This window comes from Puntigrus tetrazona, chromosome 1 (genome assembly GCF_018831695.1).
Source record: "Puntigrus tetrazona isolate hp1 chromosome 1, ASM1883169v1, whole genome shotgun sequence".
Lineage (NCBI taxonomy): Eukaryota > Metazoa > Chordata > Actinopteri > Cypriniformes > Cyprinidae > Puntigrus > Puntigrus tetrazona.
The window spans coordinates 16338610-16361933 of record NC_056699.1 but is presented as its reverse complement, the minus strand read 5'-3'; the positions used below and the strand labels follow the sequence as shown (position 1 = coordinate 16361933).

Sequence of the window (23324 nt, the reverse complement as noted above, 5' to 3'; positions counted from 1 at the left end):
ATGTTCAAAAGTAGCTTGTGATGCAAATCAAGGAGATGTTTGTAAGCAATAACCATATAACAGGAAATGATGGCAGTTGTCACTCTCTAACTCCCAAAACGATGCCTTAGTAAGCCGATTTAAATGTTTTATTGATTTATTTTTTGTTATCCTGCGTCATTCGAAATTGGCAAAATGCCATAATAAGAGCGTTAAACAGCATTTCAAGGTGACTTGTGTTTTTGCTTTGCCAGTAGTGATACGCCTGGACAAAGAGGTCAGTATCTGATCTGAACTCTGTTACACCAGTAGAGGGAGTACAGATGGTATTAAGAGATTACACGGATAAAACCCATCTCCATTCATCCTTTCTCTGTCTCTTTTCTTCTCGTCGCCCTCATCCATTAACACCTCTCATGGCTGTTTCTGGATATTGCGCATGGCAGTGATGGTCCATCAGTTATTTGCAGTTTGTTTCTGTCTGCATCTGTCTTTCCCTTTAAACACGCACATGCTCACATCCGACGCTTTTGCCCCATGCTATACCTAAGCTGAGGCAACGCTGATGACTTGGGGATGGTGCAGGAGTTGCCATGGTAACCCCATAGCTGGAGAGTGTTGAGGTATAGGCAGGTTGGCTGGGCTTTTGTTATGGATGGAGTGTGTGAGTCTAGAGCAACACAATAGCCCACCGAGACCAGCTCAGAAGAGAGGGAATTTACTGGGAAAATTGTGATCTATAAGTACTGTGAGAAAGGTTGGGAAGCAGAAATAATAGCGTGCCGTGAAAGCAGAGCGAGAGGAACACTCCCTATTTGCTGATGGGTGTCGGCTGTTCAACAGGTTAGGTGGCATGTTTAAGACACGCGTGGAAGAGCCCAGTATGAATTTATATCTGTATCCAAAAGAACTATTGAAACAACGAATGTGAAACGAGGAGGAAAACACATCACCCTTTTAAGAAAGTTTACTCTGATGTGCTTCTTGAGCGTCGGTGAATGTTTGTAGCCTCTGTGTGAAGAGCCGCTCATTGGTCAGTCAGTTTTTAAAGCTGCACGTCAAACCGAAAAAATGAGCCTTAGGCGTTTTTAAAAATTATGCTTTTAAGCCTGGCGCCTCGCACGCCGGTGTGCACACTCACATTGGCGCCCCTTGATTAGTCACGAGGCATTAAAACTCTGGTGATAAACGCATCCCAGGATACACAAGCCTTAACTCTTGGCTGTTTTTTTAAAAATCAAACAATAAATGTCATTGTGGTTCAATGTTGTGTTGTGAAAGATCACTGTAGCATCTCTGTTCAAGCGGCAAACGTGCTGATCATCTCTTTATCTTTACTAGTTAAAGCATCAGAGAAACATGAATGAACACCAGATGCTTGTTTCAACCTTGATAAGATGTTAACGCTATATTTTTCAATCCACCAGCTTTAATCTACTCTTCAGCCTCAAACGTGTTTACCAGTCACCCACTGCGACAAGGATACCGAGTAACAAGGTTCACCGTGTTGCCAGTATTGACCTTAGAAAGGTGTTAGCTATGCTTTAGTTATATATACCGCTCCCACAAGTGATAACATTGATATTGATAGTTCTGGACAACTTCGCTGCGCTGCATGGGGAAGTATTTATTAACTTTTTTTAATTTGCGGATTTAAAGTATCCTACATGCTATTAAAGGAATAGTTGATGAATGAAACATGTCGTTATTTACTCACCCTCATGTCGTTCCGAACCTGTATACGTTTCTTTCTTAAGTCTGACACAAAGGAAGATATTTTGAAGTATCCCGGTAATCAAACGTTTGTTGACCCTTCTATGACTTCCATGGTAGGGACAAAACATACTATGGAGGTCAAAAAAGTGCTTAAAGTGTAAGCGTTATAGCTGTGTTTTGTGATTGTCCTGTACTGTTCAGAAATCAGGTCGCACAGATTATGTTGTATTGTTTTTTTCTAATGCATGCAGGACATTTATTCTTCATTAAACTGAAGATCCAATAGCGGCACTGTGCTACCGCTGAGCAGAAAACTATTTCCTTATACAGGTATTTTAGCCTTCTGTTCTAGTATTTTTTCTAGTGTTTGTAACAATTTCCGGTATTTTCTTAACCAAAACCAGTTCATCATTCCCAGCTGTCTGCATTGTGGTTTTGTAAATTGTGTCAGTCTTACCAAATGTATTTGCATGCATGTGCATTTGTATGGTACTCTGGAACGCAAAGCGTCTGTCCGTAACTTGCTCTTTTGCCGTATGAGGCTGTGTGACGCAATCATATTAGAAGAGTCACTCATTTCTCTCTTCCAATCTGACAAAAGAAACTGTATTTTGATTTGTGGGTTTTTTGGTTTGCGTGCTGTATTTTTAGCTCATTCAATGAAAAAACGCAAACACTGTTCATCCTTGCACAGTATTGTTTTCACTGACTGATAAATACAATCTAAAAAATTAGGCATGAAAGGCTGATTAATATTCTTTCGATCAATCTTTCCTCAAACAAAAACACACAGACCCCATCCCTGATTGGTTGTTGTTCATTTGACCTCAAAATAAAACTTCAGTATATCACCAAAGTGATATTTTTGCAGAAACGGGTGTCTTTAGGAAATATGGTAACACACATAAATGCACTAGGTCAGCTCTTTAGATGCTGAGCTACAGGATATGTATACACACACACACACACACACACACTGGGTCAGAGGATGAGGATCAGGTTGTGATGAAGATAATGCTTCTTCAGCCTCTTGTGAATCACGTGATAGTCAATGATCTGATGGCCAGGTTAGATCTGTATGCCATATTAGTATTATTAAAACACATGGCAGCGGATTGTTAATTACTGCTTCCATTACAGCAAACGCTGACACACACACACACACACACACACACACACACACACACACACATTGGTAACATTTCTTCATAATACATTCTTATGTATATTATATATTTGATAATGGCTATGGATGGCGTACGTGCTGGATTGTCTCTTTTTAACCCCTTCAGGAGGATTGGAGTGAGCTGAGTGTGTGTATGTGTGCATGTTTGGGGGCAGGGGGTGTAACCACACTTAATAAAGGCCTCGCCTGTGTCTAATAATCCCAATCCACTCAGATTAAAGGATGACGTGTCTGTTAGAGCGCTACTTGGCTCAGACTCCAGCCACGTTGTGTCCTGGTGAGGGAATACACCATGCATGAATTACTTCAGTACATGGGGTTTGACAAAGCAGCCTGGGACGTCTAAGGAGAAATCTCGGTGTCTGATCTGTAATGACTTGAGTAGCTTCTTTGGACCAATTGTGTAGAAATGAAGATCCAGAACTTTCACACTTTCTAAAACAGTTTTGTCCCACCATTCTTCATGGTCACTGGAACACCAGCGCCAAGTTGGGCAAAGGTATCATTCACTACTAATCAAAAGTTTGGAATTAAGATATTTTATTTCGTTTTCTTTTTTTTTAAATTTAATCCTGGGATGCGAAACTGAATTTTTAGCATCATTACTGCTGTCTTCAGTCACATGATCTAATCTAATCGTTCTGATATGCTGATTTGCTGCCGAAGAAACGGTTCGGGTAAGTAAGACAAAAAAAGAAAAACACTTTAATTCAAAAAGGATAAATGCTGTTTTGAACGGTCTATTCATAAAAGGATTCTGAAAATGTATTACAGTTTCCACAAAAAAATTTTTATAATGAGAGTTTTCAAATCATAATGTGACACTGAACTGTAGTAATGGCTGCTGAAAATTCAGCTTTGCGTTACAGGAATTTACTCTAAAACAGCTCATTTTCACCGAGATAATATTAGATAATGTTACCATTATGCTGCATTTTGATCAGATAAACGTCTTTTAGAGACGTCTTTTAGTAGCATTAAAAAATCGTAGCGACTCCAAACTTTTGACCAGTAGTTCAGGTAGCTGTCCTCCTTTTGTCATACTGAGACTCTTGTGTGTTTTCTAGTTTCTCTCTTCACGATCTTGTTTTTAATGAGACAGTAAGGGAGGGGAAGCTCATGCATATGCAAATCAGCCATGTTTAGTATATTTATGCAGCAAGTATGCCTCTTGCGCATTGAAATATGGATGCGAGTCCTTAAATCTCATTTGCATCACATACATCTTGAGTGCATTCCAAGTGAGATATAATTGGCAGGGCATCCATGGGGGGAAGCGCATGTGACATTTAAAGTACCTGCAAGGAGGTCTCTGGCCAGTAGGAAATGCTGTAGAAGGATTTGTGTTATCCTTCTTTTTTTTGTCTTTATCTACAGTATGATACCCCTATTAGTCCTGACATTTGTATTGGTAGAGTACTGATTTAAAGTTCTTTTTTTTTCCCCCAGAAGCGGGCAGTGATTAGAACCTCTGCCGTTGCTCCTTTCTCTCACAGTTGTTTTCTCTGTATCTCCGTGTAAGTCTCACGGGGGTTTGCTGATGCATTAATGTTTTAATATCCTTCTCTGTTACGTGCCCTTATTGATATTTGTCAAGTCTTATTGATTTTCTCCTAAAAACTGCAGAATGTTACGCAGAAATAAGCCATGCATTATTAAGAGTGTTTACACAAGCTAAGACTGACATAGATCCATACTCGCACTTGCACTAAGGTTAATTAAATGCAAGACATTAAGCTGCGTGCATTTTGCAGACATTTTATCAACAGAAACATTCGCATTCAAGGTATACATTATCCGTTCGTGCATTCCCTGGGAATTTAACCCGTGCTTTGCCGCTTGAGCTCCAGAAAGCATCCGTGCATCCATTATTTAAGTCATGAATGCAATAGGTTGTTCTTTTCGCTGTGCAAAACGCTAGAGTAGATGCACTTTTCTATTCACAAGTGGAAAAGGTTCATCAGGCTGGAGTCACTACCTGTGTCTATAACTATGGTTCACTAACATACCTATGGTTCCTAAAAAACAACAAAAATTCTAACAGTTGTTGGATTAGTGTGATAAACCTGTTAGTGTTTGTTGGGGCAGTGTGATAATGACAGCTGTGTTTCGCAACATTGTAAATCTAACATCAATCCTTTGAAATGTTGGGGGAATAAAATCTGCATCCTTTACTCAACCTCATATCATTCTAAAAATCAGTGTATTTCCTCTGGGGAACACAAAACAACATATTCTGAAGGAAGTTAGCACACCCCCCACCTCATCCCACCCACCGCCCCAACGCAATGCAGAATTACAATATTTTTGTTCGTTGTAAGTTTCAGTGTTTCTAATCTAAGAATTTAGGCAGATCTAAAATTGCAAGTCTCAGGTAGCCAAAAATCCTGCTGTGTTGTCTTTTCGCGGATAGCTAATGCATTGCTTGTATTCACTTTGTCAAATATGCTAATTAATGCTGTTTACTCTTAAACACTAATTTGTGCTGTAGAGGGCATCAGAATGCTAATACACAAAGCACAACTCATAAATAATTGACTGAGCTATGCAGAATGCTAATGGATTAGCCACTGGCGGCAGTGGGATGCTGCTGTGGTAAAACAGTGCACGTTGAATGTTAATGTGGCAAGAGATGTCCAGGTGTACCTCTGGAATGTGAAGAGAGGCACTGATTCTATTTATGGCTCTTTCGTATTCAATAAAGAAACAACACCGGGGGCTTCCGAACCGAAAGCATGTTGACAGTAAATACTGCCTTAAGAGCAATTCCAAACTGATTTGCAGGACACATTGGTGAAACCTAATGTGAATCCAAAATTTTTTCGTTCTTTTTTTTTAGAATAAAGCATCTTAACCATCTTTAATCTTCTAAGGACTTTTCTGTAATGCTCAAAATGCTTCAATTTGTAGTTACCTTGTTGCTGAACAAGTGGTGCGTTGTTATACTACCTATAAATAATCCATTTGAATTGTATTAAATCAAATAAAATCAAATTTTGTTTAATAAAGACACTTACCTCGCTTTGGAAGTGCTTGTATGGTACCTTAAAGCAGCCAAGAAGTGATGGATTTCTTACATATTTTAACAGATTAATTAATTCGTTTAACAGATTACAAAAAACAAAAGAAAATCGTCAGGTGCAGGTTGCTTCTAAGCATGAGTTGTTGATTTGGATTGTATTAATATTTAAGTCAAAATAAATGTGAAAAATAACTCACCATCTACATTATAATGTTTCATATGAATCCACAATGCATAAAAATTCATAATAGCTTAATAAGCCTTTTGAAGCCTACTTGTGGAGTAGTTTGGGTGCCAATGTGTTTGGATTTTAAAGATGAGGCACTTATCCCTCTCTTTTTTTGGCTAATGTTGAAAGATTCTGGTTTAAGGCCAATTTGGCTGTTATGTTGATATGCATTACCCACAAAAAAATTGTTAATTTTCACCTACATTTGGTGGGTATTAATTTTCAAACCCTGAATATCACACTTAGAAAAGATATTAGTTTCTATATCCAGCTCAGTAGGTTTTCAGTAACATAATCGCATAATCATTTTGGTGTCTAAAGCAAATCTTCTGCAGTCTATCAACTGGATAGTTCAAAATAAGGCTGCAGCAATACACTTAGCCCACGGTTCAATACATAACTTCCTTTCATGCTCTGATGTGGCCTTAACAGAGTTATTTCAAACATTCAACTCATTTTGTAGAGTAAGACCATTTTACAACGTTCTCTTTTGTTGGACATCAGGTTCAGAAATGCTCCTCACTGCACGTCTTTACAGCAGAAGATGTTTTTTTTCAAATGCAAGAGGGGAGACGTTTCCTCATGTCAGCATGCAGACTCGTATTAAAAATAATTAAAACACAAAACCGAAAAATAGCAATTCACACGTACTGAACCATAGATGTTGTAAGCGGTTAAATATTCCAGGGACAATTGTGGCATCACTGGTTCAAAGTGACATTTAAGTTCAGACTCGACTAGTATAGATGCATCTAATGAGCCAAGGTGAAGGTTCACATGGATCACTCCGTGCATTAAGGGGTCAGTAGTGTCTTAGCTTTGATCCCATTGCCAGTAGCTCTGACTGTGATTGGCAATGGGACAGAAATAACCAATTCGCGGGTTGATCGAGACCTCCAGATGACATACTGCTAGTACAGATGACTAGGTATTGCAGATCTGATTAAGGTGAGGCAGGCATTATTTGCTGAGGAGGCAGAATTATTTTTCTCCACACCAAAGCACTGAGGGCGACTACACCTAGTGCTTGGCTGTAGAGACCATTCAGTAGAAAACCTCCATTCGGTTGTTATACAGTAGCTGCCTAAGATTGAGACTTTTTTTTTTTCATTCTCCGTTAGCTGATATGCCTTTTGCTAAAGCTCACAATACAACATCTTTTGTCCCAGTGGAAAATGCACTTACTCCGTTTCTTGGCTCTGACTCTTTGCACACTTTCAGGACGCTTATGCGCTTAAGTGATTAAGAGACGAAGTGGGAAATCGGGTTAATTCAGCTTAGAAGTGTCTCTAGGCGGGTGGGAGCCACATCAGGGTCCCCAGGGCCTCAAACCTATCCTACATCTGTCTGCCGGAGTATCTTGAGTTCAGCAGGTTTTAGACTTCGTTTTGGTTATTTTGCGCAGGTAATTCCACATTTGTTGGTGATGAAAGACTGTTTGTCCATCAACCTGCTGTTTATTTAGAGCTTTATATCTCTGGTCTCCCCCCTGATGTGCTTTGGCAATGGTTGTACAACTGGCTAGGCTTACTCTGTGACTCTTTACAATAGATCGAGTTTTCCTGTCATCTCTAAAACACATGGGTGGAGAGTCATCCTGGCACCTGTCTGGTCCTGAAACCACCATTACATGACTAACGTTGATTGGTGACACCAAAATGACGTGGCTGGTGGAGCAACTGTCATGGCACATTGGTGTCTTTTGCACCCTGTCAGGACAGTCACATTGTTGCATTCTATGAACGTATCGCCTCCCTTTCTCTGTAAGGAGGCGTGTCGCTGGTGTGTATTTAAAATAGTGGAATTCGACAGCAGTCTCAGCATGTCTGCAGAACTGGAAAAGCAGGGTGTAGTGCAAAGGTGATCTCTAGCAGCGCTAACGTTTTTTATTTAGCTCGGTTAGTGTTTGTATCCGTCCCAGGACTCCCAGCAAACGCGTGGACACGGTGAGCTAAAGTACTTTACTTTTAAACGTTTAGTAGTCAAAGCCAGATTTAATCGGGTAAATGTTTTGTAATTATAATGTTATATTATTTCCTGTTGGACGGATGAAATTTTTTTTGTATTATTAATGTCATTCTAAACTTGCTCAATATATGTTTACAACCCTTAAAGGAACAATTCAATCTTTTACTGCAGGTATTCATAGTTAGAAGTCAGTCAAAATGTCGGTGTCAGTTTTGCAACGTGTATGTTTCGATACGAAATATGACTTAAATGTAAGGTTTTTGTAATAAAATATCCAAAGACTTCTTGCACAGCGTTATATATTTTATGTATTTGTAGTTGCGTATTTATGTTAAAGTTCCCAAGGATTTTTGTAAATCCAGAGAAATTCCTATTTTAAATAAAAGTTCATCCCTGGTCATCAATGATGTAATATCCACATTTCCGCTTGTAAAAAATATGGCAACTCACAGACACAAATGCAAAGCCAATGAAATGAAAAGTGTTGACTGCAGCATTAAATTTAGATCTGCTTAATATTGCACCATGGGTTTTTTATGGGTTTTACAGTGTTGTTGCACTGTACATAACCAATCACAAATGAGTGTGTTGAGCTTATAAATGCAATGGTCAATCAGAGGTGTTCAGTTTCTCTTTTTTTTTTTGCTCAGATGTTCGTATGATGTAAGAGATTAATTCATAAAACCATGTATAGACAGCTTTGCTATTATAAAGGGAAGTTTAGGAGAGTGTTTAAACTTAAGCCTCATAGTGATCTTTGGCAGTGTAAATGTTGCGTTTTCTGTATAATTTATATGTATAATATGTATAATAATAATGTATAATTACCGTGAACATCCACCTTCGTAGCGCCATCAATCTTTGCCTTTGTTATTTTACATATAATCAGTTTCTTATGTTCACAAAAGCTGCATTTTAATTGACCCAAAATGTATGCATGTGCACATCTGTGGTTGTATCTGCACAAATGGTCCCGTGACAGACGTTTTCGGTTAGCGCAGTTTAGACAGAGATTGTTTCTGTGAAAATGCTAGTGTAGACGAGGATCATTTTTATTTGAAAATGATGTTTTAAAACCAAAACGCCACGTGTAAATGTAGCTTAAATTAACTGGAGGTGATGTAGTCTAGTGATCTTCTTGTGGACATGATGTCATTTGACCCACAAGTGCATGTTATGTCACCCTGTTACAGTCACTGGTGATTGATAGTGAGTCTTGTTTATTCCTGTGACCTGCTTTAAGTTCAGCTGACACAAACACACACACACACAACTGCTTTGAACAGACCTGTGAACGTGTAGCTTTATTGTCCCGCCTCTTTTTGATTAAAGCGAATCTCACGTAGTTTTCAAACTTTTACCGGAGCTGTAGGTTACTGCTGTTGTTGCAGTAGTGGTAATTCAGACTGCAGACATGCAGCTGGTAATAGCTTGTAGTGTATCATATACCCCTGCTCATATGTTGCTTGTTGGCATTGCGTTTTGTAGGGTGGTCTATTGATGCATTGCGTTAAGACAGGGGTGTCCGAACTGTTTCACAATGTCACAACAAGATGACCAGATGTAGCAGTGAAAGGCAATTTTTTGTGCGCACAAAAAAGACATTCTCAATAACACTGAAGCGGACAATATAATAAAAATAATGCAGTAAGAATACTTTACAATCCACAAACTGCAAACATTTAAAATGGATTTACTGTAGTAACAGTAACAGTAACTGTGGTATTGTGGCAGAAATATAGGATATTTATAAATAATCTTGCATTATTCACGTAGACATAAAGGCCAATTGAATTTAATATAAGGCAGTTATGAAATATAGGCCAAAAGCCTATTTACAGATTTTTAAAACTGTCGGTTCAAACTACTGTCACGTGGAGAAGCATCCAACCCACGGTGTGTCCTCTATGTCGAATCCGGCCTTTTGGACACCCCTGCATTAAGCATCTAGATATCAGTTAAAATAAGTGTAGTTCAGCATTTAAAAACAATGTTGAAATGCGTGCATTCTGTTCTGTTCTTATGCAATCGAACATTTCCTGTGTGAACGGTTATTTACTTGTTCTGTGCTTCTGAATAACTGCAGCCAGAGATGCAGGCTTTGCTTTCGAATGCCCCGATTAAAGATACAGAGTAAATTCTACTAGCTATGCTGACATATATTTTTGTATGTCCAAAGGTGATATCCTTATAAGAGCAGCATGTAAATATACTGTATATAGGCCTACATAATATATATATAGTACACACACATGTATTATATAAACAAAAGCTTTCATTTTGAATGCGGTTAATCTAGGGCTGCACAATTTTGACACGCATCATAATTATCGATTATTGGCTTGAAGTTGTAATTGGCGATTATTCATTGCAATCATCAGTTTATTGAATGATCTTTATTACATTGCTTGAAGCAACCGCATGCTATATCTTTAGGTAAAAATAAACTAGTGAAAAACGGACAATTTTCATCTAAGCAGAACGTTAAAACTTGATGTTAATGTTAATTATGCACACAGCGATTGGCTGAAAGAGATTTGTTCATTGAAATATTCATGGATTACAGTAAAACATGCAAACTTGGATAAAATGGATGCATGTGCAGCTAGTTACTTGTTGCCCACCTGGTGGATGAAAACAAGGGTATAATCAAAGGAATAGTTTGTGTATTGGTCTCAGGAGTCCTCTTTACTACTCCTAATGTTTAACAGATTCAGGAGCTAGTTTTAACGTTAAAACACTTCGTAAAATACCCTTGGAGCAAAAGTTTAGGACTGACACTGCCATTATTTTTAAGATTTTCTCCTGAATTGGCGAGTTATGAGCTACTAAGATGTTTTGTGAATATGGGCCCACCCCATAAAGCATTGTGGACAACACTTCACATAGTTGATGTTGCATTTGCAGCATTACAGTTGTGAATGAATGGAGATCAGCTGAGAGATGCTGAGAATATTTGCTCCAGGACTCACGCCTGACTGAACACTTGGCCCCAAACAATAGTTACTGTGTTCCCAGCAGCTGATAAAAGTCCTCTTTGAGTGTGTGTGTGTGTGTGTGTGTGTGTGTGTGTTGGACCAGCCGTTAAGCCAGCTGGTGTTTAACCCTAAACTTCTTTCATATGGCTAAGACAGAGCATCTCTTAGAAACCACAGATAGATCTCCCCTCCTGTATCATCAAACGTTCCCGTTAACTAATTTAGATTTCTAAAGTGGTTCCACACGTGGGGGTTTTCTCCCCGCTGGATAATGCAGATAGTAGGTTAACGGATCTGTTTGTATTTATATGGCAGTACTAGTCGCAATGGATCAATCAAGCCGTCATCACAGTTTAGGTTGCAGTTGTAAAAAGTGGATTTACTGGGCAGTGCCTTGTTTTTTTGTATCTTAATATGTATGTGTGTGGTGGAAGAAGGGTTTAGGGGTTTGGATGATTTCTTGTCTCCAGGGATCTTATTTTGGAGCTTTGATCTGAGGGAGGTCTGTCCCAATGGGTGGGTATGTGTGTGCTGCTTGTCTGATTTACTATTTCCTGTCATAGGGCGACAGACCGGCGCTCAGTAATTGTACTAGCATCTGTAGTGAGCAGGGTTACGCATCGTTCAGAGTTGAACTGTCGTTAATTCAATTTCAGCTCATTTCCTGAAGTTGATTTTAACTAGAATTTAATCACATTTTTATTATATTTTATTTTTCCATTATACTGCACTAAAAATTCACAAGTTTGAAATCAGTGGGATTTTATTTTTATTTGAAATAAATTAATTTATTATTTTATCAAGGGTCATGAAATTGATCAGAAATTACAACAATTATTTATAACACTATAAATATTGTTTTTTTTTTAAAATAAAATCTACCCTTTAATTTTTTTTTAAAGAAAATCTAGAACATTGACCATGGTTTCCACAAAAATATGAACTGTTTTCAACATTAATAATAACAAGAAATGTTTCTTGAGCAGCACATTAGCTTACCATAAAAACATCTTAGTATCACAGAAACAAATTACATTTTAAATGTATTCACATAGAAGGTTTTTTTTAAATTGCAATAAAATTTGACAATTTTTTTTTAGCAATTGAATGCAGCCCTTGTGAACAGATAGCACTTTATTCCAACATTAAAAATTGGACCCCAAACCTTTGAATGGTAGTGCGTTTCAATTTTTTGCATAACATAATTATTATATTTCAAAGGTTTTAAATAAATAATTACGTTTTCTATAATGATTCTATATTGCATATGAGCAGATAAATAGGCATACAGTAAATAGTCAAAATTACTCGTGCTGGTCTGTGATTATTTGAATTGCAATACCTGCTTGTCATTTCAACCTCCAGGGTGTGGGTAATTTAATTCAAATTTCTCATGAGTGAACGGCAGTTCTCAGAATTTGCCCAACCCTAGTAGTGAGGTGGCTATCACAGCAGCAGGTCGTATTCATTAGAATAATTATTCTGTATATTAGAATCCATCCATTTCTGTAGTCCATTCATGACTCTATGAATGGCATCGGTCTTTATTCTTTGTTTCTCATTGTGAGTCTGTGTTATTTTTTTCAGTGTCTGGATGAAGTATGACATGATCCAGTGATTGATGTAATGATTGACTGATCTCTTTCTCTCTCGTTCTTCTCCAGGGCTGTTGAGAAGTTGACAGGCCGGTTTTGAGAATCAGTGTGTCGTACATACTGGACGAGGAGGCAGGAAGGGACGGGGGTGTAAGACCCCAGGTCCCGCAAGGGGCATCTAAAATGGGGACGGGAAGCCGGGAGCAGGAGTTTGGTCAGCCAGGGGCCATGGGAGGCCCCCAGGGGTCCAGGCATCGTCAGCAAGAGCTGCCTCTACGAATCCTAGTGCCCACTCAGTTTGTGGGAGCCATCATTGGGAAAGAGGGACTTACTATAAAGAACATCACAAAGCAGACACAGTCCAAGTAAGAAGTCTTGATATTTTAAACAGTAATGAGTTGAATTTAATTAGGAAGCAATAGCTATAATAGCCTGATCAAACAAATACGGATTTACCACAATGATATTTCTGGACTGGGCATTTGGACTTCATAATAACGGTTGATTAATATATAAACGATGCCAGAATTTGACATTTGGCCTATAGGTTTATGGCAGAGGAGGAAGCAGGATGATTATGATGATCCCAGAACCTTTTCCTGGGTTTCCGTGGGCTCTTAAATGTAGTTGCATTAAACTGAAGAAGTCTTCAAGAGGTCTTAAATTTGGGGACGGAAAGACCAGAACAGCGATATGGCTGAACGTGACAATTAAACTTCAAAAAGCTATGGTTTCATTTAATGAACATAAGCTGGTGCTGTTCTTTATATTTCTACCAAATGCTCCACCAGAGAATGAACATGCATTTTCAATAAATCTCTTGTTAGGACAAATGTGAAAATCGATCCATATTTTTAACCCTGCAAACATTCAGAGCTTTAAATGTGAACCGGTAGATCGCTAAGAAACAACACATTATAAACATCTAAACAACATTGGGGTGTGTGATATTTATGGTTGTATAATTATAACATAATATGACATAAAATAATATAACATAGCCTACTGAGTGCGCGCATACATTAGGTGCTAACATAGTTTAGACATGCGTTCTTATATATAATTATCACTTAGTTCAAGACATGCAGCAGAAAATGTATATGTTTATGCTGTTTCGTATAATTAATATTACACAAAGAGTGCCAGAGAGTTTGCTTTTTCTCCAAAGGTCAGCATGGTTACAAATGTGATATTGATTTTATACAACAGCTCAACAAACAAAGTCAATTAAGAGACGTCACTTGTTGTGTGTCACGGCAAAAACTAGGTAAAAAAGACACCTTTTATTTGCATATTTAGTTAGGATATGGTGCAACTAACACCGCTGCGACAAGGACTTGGGTCTCCACGAGACAGAATCAGTCAAATATCACAGCCAGATGGAAACCTGTGTGGGCTTCTCTGTAACCAGTCATTATTTAAAAAACGCAGTGCACATCAGCTGAAAACATCATGCAGACTTTATATTTATGTCAGAAAACTAGTATAATGAAACAAGCACGTTACAAGCTGCATGCTGTTATATGCTGTTTGTATGTGAATACCCTTTTTTATAGGCAGGGTTTATTCTTGTTCATTTGTTCAATGACAAATATATGAAGCACAAAGCGGTAGAATAACCCTGTAGGGGTCTTGACTTGTTTTTTTTGTTTAACTAGAAATTGAACGACGTGCTTAAAATAACATGCTGCACTCAGTTTCTTTTGTTGGTCACAATTACGTGCTCAGTGCCACTAGAAGTATTAATAAGAAATCATTTCTTTCCCCGTAACTGGCAAACGTTATAGTGCCTTTTTAGTATTATTGAGATTATCGTGTTTTTTTATTAACCATTTGAATTCGTTTTCATTTCGTTAGTTTTTTTTTCATTTTTAGTTTGTTAATATTGTTTTATTAAATTCAGTTTTAGTTATTTTAGAGAAATATCACCTTGGCAACTTTTTACATATTCTGGTATATGCTTTTTTCTAATTAAAAAAATACTATTTTTTTATGGTTTTAGTTTTTGGGAATGAAACTAAGTAATATATCACAATATATTGCGCACCTCTAATCAGTTAGAGGTCATAAACTATTCTCAATATCCATTTTGCTCTGTCCCATGTGACAGTTTCAAAAATGTAATAAAGGTCATCATTTGCTCTGTCTCAGGGTAGATATCCATCGTAAGGAGAATGCAGGAGCCACTGAGAAGGCCATCACTATCCACTCATCTAAAGAGGGCTGCTCACAAGCCTGCAGGATGATCCTGGAAATAATGGAAAAAGAGGCCAACGACACCAAGATGTCAGTAGACTGTAGTGCACCTTAACGTTACTTACATGCTTCATTTGCTTGAAGACAGTTTTTTTTTTTAAGCTGAATAATTTAAAACTGTGTAAATAAGCAAACAACCTCATCCTGTTCTTAGGTTTATTATAAAGGAAATAAAAACTTCTCTCTCTGAATCAGTGTTGAGGAGGTTCCTCTGAAGATCTTGGCCCACAATAGCCTTGTTGGGAGACTCATAGGGAAGGAGGGCAGGAATCTGAAGAAGATAGAGCAAGATACCGGGACCAAGATCACTATTTCTTCGTAAGCTTGCTCTGTGCAAATGGTCTTGAAAAGATGACATCAATTAAAGGTTAAACGTCTCATGGGATAGGACCCAGTGATGAAACCGAGGTCTAATTGTTTATGCATTGGCATATGCGTTTTGTTTGCAGATTACAAGACCTAACTATATACAACCAGGAACGTACCATCATGGTGAGGGGAGGGGTGGAGGAGTGCTGTAATGCAGAAGTGGAGATCATGAGGAAGCTCAGAGAAGCCCATGAGAATGATGTGGCTTCACTTAATGTGAGTAAATCACAGCTTTTGAGGTTTATTGGTGGATGGATGGTAGTGTTATGTGAAGTCACTTTGAAACAAAAAAAAGTGTTGTATTATAAGTTACATAGTGCCTCTATTTTTGTCTTTTCTTAAACACATTAATCCTACAACAGTGTTCTTGTTTGTTGGTAAATGATGAAGGACACCTTTAACCTCTACTTGCAAATTGAATCCAGATGGGGATTTTAACAGAAGAATCAAAGCTGAAATATCACTTTGACCAAAATCATTTTTTTTATCTGTTGACAGCCCTATTTAAAGGTAAATATTGAGAATTATGAATGTTTTGATTGGTTTGAAACCGACCTGGACTGACCTCTGTGCAGTTATGTGGAAGTTTGCCCTCTATGAAAATATTTTGAGTTGCTGTCAAAAGTAAAAGCCCATGTTTACGAACTTTAAACCTGTATTTTTAGGATTGGGTATTTTGTCTTGAAAATGTGTAATTATAAAACATGGTTGTAGAAAAATACCTTTTTTTCCCTCCTGCGATTGAATGCAGTCAAACAGCCGCCCACAGAGTCCCCTTTTCTTTTGAGTGTGGTGTGATATATTCTAAAACTTTGGTAAATCAGGATCCAGTTTCAAGAGCACAGATCATACCAGGTCTTTCAGAGGACTGACTGTACACATTTTAGACCATGCTCGAAACAAATAGTGTTTAGTGAGCTACTAAAAAAGAATTTCAGAGCTTAACAGATAAATGAATTCAGGGACGTGAAATATTCAATTATTGGTTTTCTGAATAATGGATTATCATTGAATAATTAATTATTGTATATTTTTTGCAGAGTTGTCTTGTTAAACTAAAGCTTCCGCTATTAAGCTCTGTGACTTTCTTTTTTTTTTTTATAATAGTTACATTATTACTAATAATCTCCAATTTATAAATTTATATGCACTACGTAGTGAACATATTTACTGTATATACAGTGGCTAAAAATGGTAACATTTAAGTTAACGTTTTCAATTTTCTTTAAATTAACTTAAATATATTAAACTAAATATTTTCATTAATTTATAGCTGAACTAATTTTTTTTTTATTACCTTAAAACCACTGATGTCCTGAAATTTTTTCCAGCTTGAGATATGAATATGGTGGCATGTTCCCCTGGACAGCAATGACATATACATATAGCTGCCAATGTAAAAATAGAACTGTTCATCAGTAGACTTATATACTCCTATTTGATCTGAATCAAGTACTGAAGAGAACAATGCAATACGGACCGACAAACACCAAACATTTCAAACCTTCTCTCTCACAGTGTTTGGTTTTAACGGTGACTTTAATCCTGTTTCTTTAATCTTAGTAAAGCAGAACTTGTTTTGCCTTGACAGACAGTGATTATCAGGCAGAGTGTGGATGCGAGTTGGCATTAACTCGGTAGAACGGCATTTGTTTAATCCGTTTAATTCGCTGATTCAGTACCTGTTTGACCAACATAAACCTGTGAAATTGAACAAGATTGATTCGTTCCACGCTTTGCAGAAAGTCTCAGATTCACGTCCCTCTCCATCTCTGGTTTCAGCAGCAGACTAACATGATGCCGGGTCTGAACCTGAACGCGTTGGGGATCTTCTCTTCTGGCTTGTCTGTTCTGCCTCCAGCCTCGGGTCTGCGTGGATCTCTGTCCGCTCCAGCCAACTACAGCCCCCTGCTGGTGAGTGTCAGGATGTGCATGTGTGTATCAGGAAACAAGAACGTGTGATCTGTAAAGGGAGTATAACAGATGGTTGTGTTTTATCCCCTAAAAAACCATCTGTTTGGGTTACATTTGTCTCACCACATCTATATTTGCCATCACAGGGCCCTCCATCAGTAATGGGTGGTCTGTATGGGGTTCCCTCCTCTGGAGCGTTGTCTCTTCAGCAAGCAGTGAGTACTTGTTGTTATATCTATCTACCTGTCTGTTTATCCGTCTGTCTGTCTAAACTTGACTAGCGGGAGTGAAGGCTGTCTGTGCGTGTTTCAGAATGCCGAACAGGAAGTGGTCTACCTCTTCATCCCCACTCCAGCAGTAGGAGCTCTCATCGGGAAGAAAGGGCAACACATTAAAGAGCTGGCACACTATGCTGGAGCCTCAATAAAAGTGAGACACTTCTGATTCCCAATGCAGCTCACTCTCGTTGCAAAGATGAATCAGTTTTGAACAAAGCTTGAATGAAGGAAACTGGGCTGTTTTCTACGGGCCATCTGGTGGAACTTCTAGTTTATCCAGTGCCGCATTGTCTCGAAGTCATGCATTTGTTAATGTACATGCGATTTTGCAAACCTTTTGAATTCTAAATGATTTATTGTGTATAATGGTAATGCTTTGAATTATGTTAGTTTGTATTTTCAGCAAAAGTGTGCTGTATAATGTAGACTTTAGCGATAAAATATTGTTCACTTAAAGAGCTATTTCTAACTGACTTGTAAATATTAGTTAATTTTAATGTTAATGTTTTGGACTTGAATAAAACCAGTAATTTGTTAAGTGAGGTACTAAGTGTATTAAGGCATCACAGCACACTTGTAGTAGTTTAAGCGGTCTTTGTGCTCGAATCAAGACAGCGATAAAAGAAAGTGGTGTCTCGTGTCCCTGCAGATCGCTGCACCAGACAATCCTGATGATCCTGAGAGGATGGTCATTATCACTGGACCACCGGAGGCTCAGTTCAAGGTAAAAGCCGTCATTCAGTTATTTAGGCTCCTTGTCTTCGGGGTACAAATACCCTTAGGCAGCAAACAGGGTGTTTTACATTGATCTCTGTATTCATCACTTTATTCATCTGTGTATGCGTGTGGCTGTAGGCACAAGGGAGGATATATGGGAAGTTAAAAGAGGAGAATTTTTTCACCGCTAAGGAAGAAGTGAAGTTGGAGGCGCATATAAAAGTGCCTTCGACCGCTGCCGGACGAGTCATCGGAAAGGGTGGCAAAACGGTACGTGCGCTTTGTGTACATGTGTTAAAGACATGTTAAAACCTCTTGTAAACACACTCACTTTGAAGGTACTGTCACTAAAAAAAATTACACAAATAAACACACAAATTCAGAAAAATTCTTCCAGGTTTTAATTTCACCACAAACGGGTTAAATGAGTCAAATCTCAGTAATCAGAATCATGGAGCGCTTCTCACTGTTAATTCCAGATCTAGATGCAGTCTGTTTGTGTGACCTCTGACCTCTCACCATCCACAGGTCAATGAGCTGCAGAATCTCACCAGTGCTGAGGTCATTGTACCACGGGACCAGACACCAGATGAGAATGATGAAGTGTTTGTTAAGATAATTGGACATTTCTTTGCCAGTCAGGTAGGATTTTGACATTTTCCCATTTTTTAAACTTTTTAAATTTTACTAAAACTATGGAAGCACCGAAATTAAAATTCTTGGCCTAAAACCGAAAATGCTTTGTAATGATTATTATTTTATTGAATAATATAAAGTAGTTTGGGAAATATTTTGAATTTGACACAGTTAATGACACAAAATAATCATATTAATAATAACAAAAATATAACACAAAACTTTAAAATAACCATTTACTGAAAGTAACAAAACTGGATACAATTGTGACTGTATTAATTAATAATGGTAACACTTTACAATAGGGTTCATTAGTTAACTACTATAGTTAACATGAATTAAGAATGAACAATAGTTTATTAATTCATTTATTAATAATATTGGTTAGTGTTAGTTGCGACATTTTCTAACGCATTATTAAAATGAACAGTTGTACTTGTAAGCAGTTAAAGCCCTCTGAATGAAAATGAACTAATAGTGTAACAACTGTATTATCATTAAGACAGATGAATAAATACTGTAATAAATGATCGTTCATGGCAGTTAACACATTAACAGCTAAGGGAACCTTATTGTATTAAAGAGCAATACATTAACAGAATCAGATATAACTAATTGTTTAAATAATGTATAATCCCACAAAGCTATTATTATCAGAGCATGTGAGCGGAGCCTGGCGTCAGCTGTACTACAGGATGCTAGTGCAAACAGGAACGAGTATACTACGTGGACATTTCCTGTCGGCACGTTATTTGAGCGGACTCTGCTTTTTGAGCTTTGTTATTTGAGCGGACTTTAAACATGAGCGTCAAACCGCGCAACAACAAGGGCAGGCCACGACATATTTAATATTACATAGGCTATTTATTACGTTTTTCTCTCTCGGACGAAAATCTCATCCCTAACTAAAACACCAGGGTCATAACCGGTCACCTCTGGAAAAACTTACAGTTCTTACTTGAGGTTAAAGGACATGTTTCTACCCAGAAGCATCTTGGCCATGCAAAAGTTGGATTTTGAATGCTGCTTCCAATAGCAGATTAATTTTTAATATTTAATGTGATCGCACCCACGTGGTTAGAACATTCAGCGCATCAATACCATCAGCCACAAATTAAAATGTGGCTGGCACTGAGCCAGAGACAGACTCGTTTTTATAGCAATCACACAGGATGCTCTTGAGCTTATGAATGTATTGACCAATCAGAGGTTTCAAGTGAGTCATTGCTAAAATGCTGGGATTTTCTTCTCTCGCTCGCTGACTAAATACCTGGTTCTCTTTCAAATCACCTTAAATTCTCATGAAATGTCGCGTGAAGACCTCCCCCTCAAATCCATGCCCCCGCTCAAAAGTAATGACGCCCCTGTTTCTACCCGTTTTAACCTGAACCTCACGTCATTCCAAACCATAACTCTTTAATTCATCTTCAAAACACAATCAGCTTGTTATACAGCACTGGCATTTTCCACTCTCTTGCCGTAGACTGCACGCTCATCTCATCATGAACATTAACCGAATTAAAAAAATGGTTTGGGCCAGACCGTGCTTGTTATTCAGGATAACATACGATTTGTTCAGCTTCTTACTATATTATCTGTTGATGTAAATAATGGATGTGCATGTGCGCCCCAGTCACCCTCGGCTACGGTGTGTTTGTTTGCAGACGGCCCAACGTAAGATAAGGGAGATCGTTCAACAGGTCAAACAGCAAGAGCGGAAACACCAGCAAACGGTGCCAACACCCTCACAACCATCAAAGTGATCAGCGGACGCCAGCCAGCAGCAGCTAATGAATGTAGCTCGTGCGAGGACAAATCCAAATTCAAGACATAGACAAAGCAGGAGTGAGACAGAGCGGGAAACGGAGACAGGGGCCGACGAAGAGGACCAGCAGTTTAAAACAACCAAAGAACTTCTAGCACAAAAAACCGTTCGGTCGTGCGGATGTGAGCGAGGACGATGGAGAGCGATATCAGGTCAGAGATCTTTTCATGACCGCGGACCTGATAGGTTTGTGCGCTGTGGAGCAGACTGCTGGATGAGGTGAATGCACACTGCAGGTAGCGGGTCTAGCTGTGCGTTAGATCTACTCATTTATTAGGAGATATAATCAATTGCGCAGCAACAATTCTATAGGTTTATTCAACGGAATTTCGAGCTATTTAGCGTGAGCAATCAAATCAGTTTATCAACCTTTTCTAGTAACTAGTTAGTACAGCACGGTAACTAAAAGCGTTAAGTGACGTTACAAAGTAAAGGAGTGCTTGCTGTGTGCCGGCATTTCACTTCCAGTTCCTCTTTTCTACTGCTGAGTCTCTGAGCATCGCTCCTCTGCTTGCTGCCCTGTTCTCGTTTCTCTTTATTTAAACGATTTAGCTTTTTTCTTAAATGTTTCCCAACTTATTCATCACACGAAAGAAGAGCAGTCTGTGTGCCAACTGTTTTAAAAAAAGAAAAAGAAGTACGGTCCCTAAAGAGAGGCAGATCTAGATCCCGTTACTTTGGGAATCTAATGTTGATACCCCGTACTCCCTTACGCCTTACACTACTGTTCTAAAGTTTGCGGTTGGTGTGTTTTTTTTTTGGTTTTCTGTTCCACAAGGACGCATGAAAAAGATCAAAAGTGACAGAAAAGAGATTATGTTGCGAAATATGCCTATTTTAAAATGTATTCATCTGTTTTATAATAAGAATCCTGAAAAGAAGTATCATGGTTTTGAACATGGAACAGTGCTTCATACCTTTTTTTTTTAAATAAATGTTTCTTTAGCAGCAAATCAGCACTGCTATTTTAAGTTGTAATAATATTTCATCTTCCCAGCCTGAACTTTTGAATGGTAGTGTACATTTGGTGTGCAGTCCTTGTCTGTAGGTCCTGTAACGGGAGCCCGTGGGAGTCCTTGAGGTCTTCCTGACACTCGTGAATGTATATGATGCGTATGCCTTCTGCAGACATGTACTTCCTGTATAGCGAACATAATTTCCCTTTCCCCTCTCTGATTTCACCTGCTTAGGTGGGTGCGCTCAATTGAGTTTGCATTCATAAATGCATTTTGGACAAGTGAATAGACAGTTGTTTGTAAAGTTGATGCGATGGGTGAGGGATGACGTCGTTAAGCCTTTTAATGTTGCACATCCGAAAGGCTAATGGAATAAAAATATAATAATTCTTAATGTACTGTATATAAGTGACAGTTCAAAAATATCGGTTTGTAGTATTTCTTGACTGATCAAATGCAAACAGCCGGCATTGCAGCGCCGTACGGTCATAGAGCATGACATTGATATAAAGCAACTCGTACAACCGTGATTGAGACATGAAAATGATATATTGAAAGTCCACGCAGCTTCGTGTGAACCAGTACAATATACCGTTCTACCTCAAGAACAGGGTACCTCAATCTGATATTTTCTCCCTTTTGCATATTTTGTATACCTTGTAAAGCTCTCAGACTTAGAGCATTTTTTTTATTTTTCTAAATAAAAGAACAAGAAGAAAAAAAGGGTTAGCGCGAGGCACCAACTTGGCCTGCTCGTTCTTGCGAAAGAGGTTTCAGAAACTTGATTGTTGCTTTATGGACCGTTTGACTCAAACGAGCTCTCGAGGTCAATGCGACTCTCGGGCAGCCGAACACTTGGGTTTGACAGTACTTTGTTTCTTGCAGTTTACGTTTGAACTGAATTAATCGTCTCAACAGATATATAGTGTCTAAGAATACAGCTTAATCCAACCGTACGCAGTGTTCTTCAACCTGTATTTAGAACGTTATCTTTATGTTACTCTTTTACAAGTGGCTCTGTCATTTTTCTCTGTTTTGGAGGTCATATCTGATGGCCAATAACAAACAAAGTCGGTTTTGAATGTTATTCTAACAGCATATTTGTGAGGTTTTATTATAGGAATAATCTTCTCCAGTTTACTGCTGAATGTTAACAATTATAGTAGACGCGATTTTAATTTGATCCTTACAATTTGGGTTTCTATAGGAAAATTTCGCTATGTCCAGCGGTCTCAAGACCGTCTCTTCTCATATCATTTACAAAGAAAACTCTTTGCCGTATTACTTCTGCAGCTCTTTGTGTCTGTTCCTCTTTGTTGACCACTTGTGCAGTGAATACGTCTGGGTGTTTGATAAGCTTGTCCCTCGTCTGATCAACGCTTATGATGATGTCAAACGATGTAAAAATGGGTAAACAAACTAATTTCAGATCTGGGCAAAAAGGGGACATATTCCATTGGTATACTGTTGGCTCGAGCCAAGAGCGGGTGAGTTGGGGACAATAGGAGTGTGAGTGAACAATCACGAATCTGTTTTTATGTTTTCTGGAAGGGTCACACTACCTTTCACATGGATATGAGCAATAAAGAGTCTTTAAAATAATGTTGTTGTGGTTGATCATCTTTGTATCAGTATATCAAGTTCACTTCAAGTGTCATCGCTAGCTTAAAGATTCTGCGGAAGCTACAAAAAAACTCGAG

At 38.3% G+C, this 23324-nt stretch overlaps 1 protein-coding gene across 1 annotated transcript; it reads left to right on the top strand.

Moving 5' to 3' along the window:
- Window positions 1-2908: 2908 nt before the first annotated feature.
- On the top strand, window positions 2909-23226 carry igf2bp2b (insulin-like growth factor 2 mRNA binding protein 2b). Its single transcript, XM_043235354.1, is given in 13 exon segments — window positions 2909-8078; window positions 12743-13038; window positions 14825-14959; window positions 15125-15247; window positions 15379-15514; window positions 17081-17212; window positions 17359-17427; window positions 17525-17641; window positions 18140-18214; window positions 18346-18477; window positions 18736-18849; window positions 20508-20571; window positions 20574-23226. Coding segments are annotated over 12 exon segments (1383 nt in total). The 5' UTR covers window positions 2909-8078; window positions 12743-12856; the 3' UTR covers window positions 20678-23226.
- Window positions 23227-23324: the final 98 nt, after the last annotated feature.